At 35.9% G+C, this 10,883-nt stretch overlaps 1 protein-coding gene across 1 annotated transcript; it reads right to left on the reverse strand.

Annotated features, from left to right (window-relative positions):
• Positions 1-2,627: 2,627 nt before the first annotated feature.
• Positions 2,628-6,508, reverse strand: LOC113315190 (tRNA (guanine-N(7)-)-methyltransferase non-catalytic subunit WDR4-like). Its single transcript, XM_026563491.1, has 10 exons — positions 6,283-6,508; positions 5,985-6,149; positions 5,266-5,437; positions 4,330-4,386; positions 4,157-4,227; positions 3,871-3,949; positions 3,733-3,792; positions 3,521-3,624; positions 3,342-3,402; positions 2,628-3,236 (listed from the first exon to the last, which is right to left on the reverse strand). The coding sequence occupies exons 1-10, from the start codon at positions 6,420-6,422 to the stop codon at positions 2,844-2,846; spliced, it is 1,302 nt and encodes a 433-aa protein (XP_026419276.1). The 5' UTR covers positions 6,423-6,508; the 3' UTR covers positions 2,628-2,843.
• Positions 6,509-10,883: the final 4,375 nt, after the last annotated feature.

Below are 10,883 nucleotides of genomic sequence, written 5' to 3' on the forward strand. Positions count from 1 at the left end.
ACAGATGTGACCAGACAAAGAGACACTTGTCTGACACGAGCAGACATTCATCTACCCGCATTAAATACCAACGAGATATACACGTGTCAATCAGCTCGTGGAAGAGGCGAGGATAACCCTTCGTATTCAAGCTTAGGCTTCAGCATATGCCGAAGACCTATGCGTAATGGGAACAAAGCACAAGAAGATAAGATTACAACGGAACCTCAGAAGTAGGACCCACGTTCCAACCCTATAAATACCCCTCTCCACTAAGAGAGAAGGGGTCGACCGATCCAGAGAAAAGATTGGAGAATATAGGAGAGAGAAATAGGAAGAGTAAGTGATCCCCCTACTTCCACATACCTATGTGTACTCTAAAGTCATTTGATTATCTTTGTAATCATTCAATACATAGTGAAACACCAACCCCGTGGATGTAGGCCTTAGTGTCGAACCACGTAAATCTTTGTCTCATTTATATTTCAGCACTTTACATTCAGCATTGAACGTCATGTGCTTTACATTTATGTTTGATTCTCTGTTTACCCCTTTTATACGAACATTATTTATGATAATATTCGACTAGACAATGACAAGCCCGAAGGCTTAGAGTCGATGAATCGATATAATCATCCCCTTTACATATACGACGTACAATTTCAGAATTAGAATGTATGCGATTATTGTTTGTGAACACGTGGATGGATTCGAGATTTATGTGTTCACAATCTGGAACACGTGGATGGCTTCGAGATTTATGTGTTCACGGTAGCAAAAAACATTTCCCAACCGAACCCTAATAGTTCGGTTAGTTGCAAAAACATTTCCCAACCGAACCCTAGTTCGGTTAGTTGCAAAAAACATTTCCCAACCGAATTTTAGTTCGGTTACGTCGCAAAAAATGTTTCTTAACCGAACTTTAAGTTCGGTTTGATCGTAAAAAATTTTAAATGTTTTTATAACCGAACTATTTAATGGTCACACAAAAAAGTTTTAAGTTTTAAATCATTACTAATCATACTAATCACTAATCATTAAGTTCGTTTTTGGTCATAAATTTGGGTAACCGAACTTAATCGCAAAAAAATTTAAAATTTCTCGCAAAGAAAATTTTCAATTTTTTGTAATAGAACTTCTTAATGGTAACTAATCATTACTAATCATACTAATCACTAATTATTACTAATCATATTAACCATTAACTAATAATTAATTAATCATTAAACTACCACATTTAAGTAAGGAGGATAAGTTTAATACTAAGAAAAATATTTAGATAAAGGGTGACTGAGGATTACTTATAATGTCTTGCCTAAAATAGAATCATGGTCCCCACAAAAAAATCATGGTCCCAAAAAATGGTTCTTTATCATATACCTACCAGATTACTCTTTTAAGTGGGCCTCTGTTAACCTTATTAGTTGATAAATTTATTTTACCATGTCATTTTCTTTCCCTACATGAAATATTATTTTTTAGGACTATTCTATCAAAGACATTTTCTAGTGCTAGCAAATCTCCGTTGCAATAAACTCAAGAGTTGCTTTCTATCGAATTTCCTCAACTTCTTTTCTCGAATTGTGCCTCTTCTGTCAACGTGAGTATAGTGACGAAGAAGACCTCTAGGAGAAGTTCCCTTTCTCTTTTGAAGTTTGAGCGAGACTTCTTTATTTCACCATCAACAAATTTAGATAGGACTCTTTTGGATGCACTGCGTGTCAACCTAACATTAAACCTAGCCGGTATTGTCAAAGACTACTCTTTGCCGTTGTCACTTTCACTTGCTCATTTGATAACTTATACTAATATGAAGAAAGATCTTTAGTTAATCAAAGTGATTTTGACTTTAGTTTTTGTGATTTTGACTTTCACGGACTTGAAACTGGTAAACCAAAGTGATAAGTGTTGATCCTACATGAAAGTTAATGTTAGAAACACGGTTAACTCATCATGTACCTTAATCTCCCTACACTTGTTTTGATCTTAATTCATCATGTTGCTTTCATCAATGGCCCTAGACTTATTATGTTTGTACAAAAAGTCTTGGTGAACCGTGAAAAAAACAGTCACTCACTCACATCAAAGATTTGAATTTCAATTTTCTTGACAAAGTAAGAAAAAAAGTTACAAGTACGATTGTTACGTTTTCAAAGATTAAAGACCTCACTAAGATAAAGTAGAAAGAAATTGGAGGACCCTGGTAATTTGAGTGATTGTAAATTTAGCTATTTAGGTTTCATGAGAACTCAGGGGTGCAATTGGAATCAGAAAACGTTATGCTAGTTCCTTTCTTGATCCACAAATTGATTCCAGGCCCCAGGGTCACTTCAGTATTACAAGGTAATGAAGGTATATTCCTTTTCTAGTTGGTAGGTTATCAAAATTTGCACTAAACAAATGCCAGAAATCCAAACTGATGTCAGTGATGTGTATCTAGTTTTTATTACAGTATGTCTTTATCCAACATGAGTCGATACATAACAGTGACTGGTACGAGATGCTAATAGATAATGCTAGAATGAAAATGGCTCCTTTAAATCAAGGGTTCCTAGTTCATCAAATGGGAACCGACTAGCTTGTTTGAATTCACAAAAAAGCCTGTAAGTAACTTACTCGAGCTCTAATTTTGTAGTTCCCAATTGGTAGAACTACAAACAAAGATTGAATAGGCAATTCTTAAGTTATTCATCCTTAAAACCAACTCGAATTTGACTTTCGACATAATCTTCTAACCGATTAAGTTACATGGTAGTACACTACTCAAAAACAAATCACAATTACTCTCTCCCTTCAAAACTAAGTTGCAAAAAGGAAGAAAAAAACACAAAATAGAAGCTCAAATCAAACATAGAACAATCTTACTATTGTTTCAGCTTTTTATCATTTCTGCTTTTCTTTCTCAGCTCTCGTTTCTCTGATGAATATTCTCTTTTAATTAATAAGTTACGCATTGCCATCTTTACTGCTTCAGCAGCTGCTGCCAATGTCTGTTCCTCTTTCGCTATGGACACACTACCTTGCAACTTCTCCAGGAGTTTCTCTCCTCCAGGTATTTTGCTGTCTTCCAACACAATTGGGTCACTCCAAGTGGAACCTTTACTCTCTTTATGGATACCGGAGACTACTCTTACACGTGCAAAAGATGGGTCATCTAATGCAGGTAAATTAGAGGCACCTGTAATCATCCACAAGTGCTCTGCTGAAGAGTTTAAACCCAAGCTTGTCGGGATGAAAGTCTCCCCCACAGAAACAACCTACAACAATCAATTGAGATGTGATGATGTTCACAGGAATATGACAGAAGATTGGTGATTGTGTGGGGGAGAAATTTAGTATATTAAAATTCAGTTCATTCATACCTTGATAACAGAAAGAGTTCTCGCAAAAAGATCGCAGCTCAGAAGCAAAACTCCTTGCAAGCTAAAACAGGAGAAAAAATGTGGTCATATCAAATAACTAAAAAAGTTAGGTTTTAAGGAAGTATTAAGTAACAAGGAAATAGAGAAAAGCAAAATGCTCAGAACCTAGAGGGACCTACCCTTGAACGGCCACTGCAACTATTGAACCATTTGGATAGGCACATATGTCAGTAACAGCAGAAGAGAATGCATCTTCTTTTTCACTAGGTTCTCGAACCCCTGCCTTTAGAGAGCAACCATAAAGATACTACTAACTAGGTAAGCAAGAACATGAACTACTTTGCCATCACCAACACCAGAATAAATCCAAAAAATCTAAAAGCTGACTTACCTGTGCTGATACATCACATGTATCAAGAAGGGCTCCAGAAGTGATATCCCACAAACGAACCTAAAAAACCACACATAGCAATAATGTAATTAGGCTAACTGCATTTTGAACCATCCAGTAGCTTAACAAAATACTCACAGTACAATCACCGCTTCCAGAGAGAAGAAATCCTTCTGGGACTTCTGGAGACGCAACAACAGCAACACAGGAAACAAATCTGCCATAAAGGGTTCATACGTCATTTATTCACCAACTATTACTAAGATACGGTTCATATTTTATTCTATTTTGGGGTCATGACCACATACAAATACAAAAAAAGAAACCAGATAGCATAGGAACTACGGCAGAGAGGGTAATTTATTACGTGCTTAAAAAACAAATGCCATCAGCAAAAGACACAATAAAGCAATAACTTACTCACTCTGTATGACCAAGGCAAAAGCTCTGTATCTCATGCGCTCCACTTAAAGGCTTCTCAGGGAAAACAGTGACCTGTCAAAATAAGAGTTACTTGTCAGAATAAGTAACCTAAATACGATAAGCAATTATAATCAAGTAATACATGATTATTTTATAGAGAGGGAGATATATTACACGAATTTTGAAGTCACGGTCAGCACTAATGATGAACCTTCCATCAGGAGAGAATTCCTGCAAGCTGAAAGGTAAATTAATAGTAGTAGGGAATGGTTCTCTAGTAACAGTAATATTAACGCATGGCATAAAAGACTACGAGGTCCCATAAAAGGGAATGGTCCGAGTAACAGTAATATTAACTCATGGCGTAAAAGACTACGAGGTCCCATAGAAAAACTAATTCAACGTTAGGATCTACTACTGATGCATGTTAGTAGTTAGATAACAATACAATCAGATACGTGACGCAGAAAGATAAAAAACTAAGAATCTCACATTTCTTCTTATTCTTTTAGCAGTGATGAACACTTTATGATATGACGACAAAACAGTTTTCAACAGTCCATGTGAAGACTTGGCTAGGAAACTCCGTGGTCTTTAAAATGTGTTGTATAGCTGATCCATTCCTTCTGTCTGTACATATATATTGATTTTTATTAATCTTACATATTGACCTTTTTTGGCTCGAACCTATTGGAAGGTCTCTATTTCAATGCTATTGGTAAGTCATGATTGTGTATTTGGAACAATTAACCATATAAAGGAACTATTGTATCTGTAGGACTGTCACAAGATTTTATTTCCTCGAAATGTTTATTCAAAATTCGACGGATAATAGAAACTCCGCATCATATATGTATGCGTATGTTTTCTAGCAATGCTGGTAGCAACAGAGCCGAAATTAGGATGATTGGTCTTCACATGTCTATTTATGCCAACAACATTACAGACAACAGTTCTTTAGGAACTAAAATTAGTCCCAACGCAACACCAAAAATCAAACTCAAATAACTTCTACAAATTTATCTGGAAAGATCATGCAAGGTACATATAATTTTTCCACCAGATTATTCAGATAACACGCAAACATAAATAAGAGAAGAGGTGACACACCAGGCTAGTAATGATACTGCAGTAGTGCCCAAATAAAGATGCAGGCTTGTTATTAGTTTCATTGCAAATACCATCTAACCCGACCACCCAAACAACTCCGAACTTATCGGCAAAAGTAACAAAGAAACCATCATGGCTTATCGCCACCGCAGTCACTCGCTTCTCCGAACACCTGTTATCATTGCACCAAACAAAACGATATAAAAAAGACAATATAGTAATTGCAATTGGAACATGAAAGAACTAGTGAAAATACCACAAAAGAAAACAACTGGAGACAAGCATTTGCTTTACCGACTACTTCAGATTTCAGTTGTTTAGGATATGTCTTTGTACGAAGGTATATAATGCATTTCTACAACTTCCATCTCGTGTATGATTAATAATAAGAATCAGAACCTTGGGTTTGATTACTGTAATAGATTCCATAATACATGCAGTAAGTAATATAAGAAACTAAGCAAGCACCAGTTAGCATAATGCAGTATCTTTACTCTGGTTTGTTTAGTACTTTAGTTCTATGTCATTGTTAGATCAGTAAATTTTGTATGAACCCTGGTTTCTTGGGCAGAGTTACACTCTAACAAATCGTCATTACAGAATGTAATCCCCATACAAGTACAATCATCATCATCTCTCCCAGAAGAAAAATTTGACCAGAATGGATTGCTACAATCATCTTACAGTTGAAATCAAACAGTAATCTGAATAAGACTTACACAGTACGGATGCAATGCCAAGAATCAGTGCTCCAAATCTTAACAAGCTTATCATCACCAGCAGATGCAAAAAGACTTCCTTTTGCACCATAACAGATTTCCCTTATTGAACCAGTATGTTGGTTTCCACCAGAATCGTCCACTAAATTAATACAACAGTCTCCTCTGCATAAAAACAAAACAAAAAAGGTCAAATTATCACAAAATCAAAAACTATACTAACTGCTTGGATGCACTGGTTTTCTCATAACTAAGCAAATCAGTAACTGAAAACGAAAAAGAGAGTCATAAAGTTTACTGTAAATCATAGACGCGAAGTTGAGAACCAATAGCTACAGCAACAGATTTCTCAAGTGGATGAACTGAGATTAGAGCTGGAGCAACCTCTGTTTCTTTGTTAATTCCTACTCCTACATCCATCAAAGTTTCCTCCTCCATTTGTTTTTTCTTTTTCTTCCTTAAATCACGGAGCTTAGTTTGTTAGGACTTTTTTAGGGTTTTCGTTTTCAGTTTTTCCCCTTTACCAAACCTTCCTCTTTGTAGGGTTTTACTGTTGCAGTCTTTCAGATGTTTCGTACAAAACGGCCGTTTTATCCGATTTCATATTTTACACGCTACCAATACGGTAAGGGCGCATGGCCGAGGGTTAGGGCGCCTATACTGCTTAAACGGATGAATTTTCTAAGAATTACTCGTTAATCCAAAAAAAATCCAGGACCGGTTAATGTATAGTCCACCACGAGAACAAAATTATCCGTTGGTCCAAAAACATGTTTTTGGATCAGAATTTTTATTTTTTAGTCCAGCCACGTGCGGTTGAAACAAAGCTTACTTTCCAATATACCATACATACCCATCTGCAACTGTATATAATGAAAAGATAAAATTCCTGCTCTGTTTCTTTCCTCTTTTTTTTCATCTCAGATCCAGTCTCTCGCTTCTCTGCTGCTGCGTTTTGTGTTTCTCGCTCTCTGTTGCTGGCAGTGTATTTTAATTAGGTTCATCTCAGCTTCGAATTAGGTTCATCTCAGCTTCGAACAAGGTATTTACTTTTAATCATCTTCCTCTGTTGATGTTCTTGAAATCATGATGAATAATTAGGTTTATTCTGATCCGATTTCTATCAAAATAATTGTCTATGATGTACATTGTTATCTTTCTTTTACGATTTCAGTTTTATGATGATTTACATTGTTCAATTCAGTTTCCGTTCGATTTTTTAAGTAATTTTTGTGATTTTTGTGTGTTTCAATTAGGTATCTCAGATTCGAACAAGGTATGTTACTGTAATCACCTTTTCTCTGCTGTTGTTCTGTTTAGTTTCTTTGTAATCTGATTTTTGTATTTTTTGATATAGGTTTGTTTCATTAGACAGATCGTGTAGTAATTTTGTTTTCTCTTTTGATATAGCTGCAGTTCATTAGTATGCTTTTTGTTGATATGATCATGTGTGTCAAAATATATGGAACATATTTATTCATATGCACGGTACATATTGATATGTAGTAAAATGTATGTTATTTATCCTACGTTTTACATACCAATACATACTGCAAATAGCATGCTCTCTTTTCATCCTACAGTAGATGTCAATACATATCAAAATGTATAACGCATATCCATTCAGAGACTCAGTACATGTCAATACGTAATGCATAGAACATGTCAATACATATCGAAATGATACAACACATACACATTCAGAGACTCTTTTTTATACTCAGTACATATCAATACGTGTATTCTCAATACGTATCAAAATGTAATTTTTGGATCATTTTTTACAGGGTTAACATGTCTGACGTTGCTCATGATTCAGATATTTCTTGCTACTGTCATGTATACCATAAGCAATACCACTTTGCATATTTGGTTACATCGTCTTCCACTTTAGAGGATTTGAAATTTTCCAACTGTAATATGTGGAGTTGGTTGACTCCATCTACTATTGTCGTTAACTATGTCCATAATCAAGTAATAGTTCTTATTCTTGCCGACGTAACTCTCCAGAGCATCACTGCATTACATTCTGCAAGGAAATCGGCTTTTTTTGATTTGTAGGCGGATGTAATTTCAGCTGGCGCATCTAGTTCTTCTAGGCATATGGAAGTTGATAGTAATGCAGACTTAGTTGTCAGTGAAAAAAACTGTTATTTGAAAAATGGTAAAGAGGTTCCAAATGTGCTTTTTTCAGATGGTTGAGAGAACATCTTTGAGGATACAGAACAATTATTCTATGGTGGCGTTGATTCTATACGTATAGCTTGCAAAAAATACTGCATGAGAACTGGATATGAGGTAAGAAAGTTGAAGAATGACCTAGAGAGATTCACCGCTGTATGCAGCGTGGAAGGTTGTTCATGGAGGCTTCATGCAACTGCCATTGGTAGTTCTATTGATGTTTTTAAGATAAAGGAATATGTTGGGAGGCACACCTGTAGTGGTGGTTATATGTTGAAGAATCCAAAAGTTTTGAGAAAGTTTATGAACAATTTAATTCATGAGCGTGTCAGGCAAAACCCTCTCGTAAAGCCAGGAGAGATTGTAGATTATGTTAAAGGTTGTGGCGGGATCGACATCAAGTATTACCACGCATATCATGCACTTGAGTTGTCGCATAAACAGATTTTTGGTAATGATGTCAAGTCTTACACTGATCTTGCTTGGTGGGTGAATGTTGTTAGGGAAACAAACCCCGGGTCATTTATTGATTTCGACTTAAATGATGCTACAAAGAGATTCAATAGACTTTTTATTCGCTTTGGAGATTTTATAGAGGACTATAAACTTTTTCGTCCAATGATTTTCTGTGATTGTACATTTCTTACTGGGACTTTTAGAGGAGGTCTTATGGCAGCAACATGTCTTAATGGAAATCAAGGTAACTTATTTTTGTTTATTTTTCATATAACCAGTACAACTAGTACTGTCTATACAAGGACATATAACTAGTACAACATGTCTTGGCAAGCTAATAATTCCTACAATATTAGTATAGACCAAGGACTAAATGTTGATAAGTAGTGTTTGGTAGTTATATTACTCATTTACTACAATACTGACAATGAGTATACTTCTACATATTGACCTTGCTGAGTATGAGGTAAACCATACTGCATGTCAATATGTAGTGTTAGTTTTCCACTTAGTCAAGCAGTTGGTTATTATTTTCCTTTTAGCAGAAAAAGACTATATGTACTGGTTGTTTTCCTTTTAGCAGTTGCTTAACATAAAGAATAATTCCTTTTGCAGGTTTTTATCCCCTCGCATATGCATTAGTTTCTGGTGAAACTAATGACAATTGGGAGTGGTTTTTCAAGAATCTGAAGGAAGCTTTGGATGATGATCGCCCAATCACTTTTATGACTGACCGAGGTGAAGGGTTGGTTAAATATATTCCCAAAGTGTTCCCTAATTCTCATCAAAGCTATTGCTACTTCCACTTGGACAAAAACTTACCTATCGCAAAGTCTGACGAAAAGTATAAAGAAGTGACTGATGCTTTCCGAAAGGCAACATATGCGCTTTCTCCTGCAAAATACGAGGAAGCTCTTCAAGAAATGGTAAATTTGGGAAGGCCATGGGTTGCTGACTACTGCCGCAACATTCCAAGGGAAAAGCGGTCCAGTGCGTTCTTCAAGGGATGTAGGTATTGTCAGACTTCTTCAAGCATTGTCGAATCGTTCAATAATTGGATTAACTGCGAGAAGAAGTTACATGCGTGTGCGTTCGTTGACAAGATCAGGTTTGCATCAGTTCCCTTAGTCACAGTACAAGCTTATATGTAGTGTTAAGATTTTATTAGTTTCTTTTGTAACAGTACAAGCATGTATGTTTTGTTAATCTACGTATAATGTAGTATAATAGACTTGATGTTTCCTTGTCTTGTAGGCTACATATTATGGAGTTGATGTCAGAACGTCGCGAAGAGAGTGTCTTGATGAACCCAGAATTGCTAACCCATGTGTATCAAGCCTTGCTTGAACTACACATTCAAATTGATCGTCCCTGGAAAGTTAGCCAGTCAGATGTTAACCTCTTTGCGGTACATTCTCCAAGGTTAGCATTTATCCCTAATCTCTATCATCTGAATTTTAGTTATTTTTTCTTTTCTTTTTAAGCAGCATGCTCTGTGATGTGATATCCAACAAACTAGTATCTTAGGTGTACTGCAGATAACATATGAATATGTACTGTGTAGATATTCGGTAGATAACATGGTGTGTTTTGTGTGTGCAGGTCTCATATGGTAGATCTAGAGAAAAAAACTTGTACTTGCCAACGATGGCACGTGTATGGTTTTCCATGCTCGCACGCTACTGCAGCTATTACTAGATCTGGAGGAAGGATACTTGATTACGTCGAAGATTACTTCAAAGTTACCTGTTATCGTGAGCTATATTCAATAGCTATTAGACATGTTCCTAACCACGACAGGTATGTGTCTTTAAAAGTACATTTTGATATTGTTTTTTAAGGAACAATATATTGTTTACATATTAGTGGGTGGTTATGATTCTGTATTTTTCTCACAGGCCTGATGAGTATCACGTAAACGATATCGTTCTCCCACTAGTTGTAATTAGGGATCCACCAAGCAGGAAAAAGGGAAAGCGTATTAAAAGTACATGGGAGAATAGTAGAAAATCTGTTAAGTGTTCAAAATGTAATTTGAAAACTCATCACAACAAGGCAACATGCACTCTTATCCGTCAGTATGAACTTTCTGAAGAATGATTTGTGACAGGTATGTGTTTCAATCAGTACATATTAAAAATATGTCTTGGGGTAGGATGATACAGTACAATGTATTTTTTAAGTAAGTAGTGTTTTGATTTCTCTTTTCTTTTATCACAGGCTTGAACGTGCAGCAGAATGTGATACCGATGACGTTGCCAT

Source organism: Papaver somniferum, chromosome 10, assembly GCF_003573695.1.
Source record: "Papaver somniferum cultivar HN1 chromosome 10, ASM357369v1, whole genome shotgun sequence".
NCBI lineage: Eukaryota > Viridiplantae > Streptophyta > Magnoliopsida > Ranunculales > Papaveraceae > Papaver > Papaver somniferum.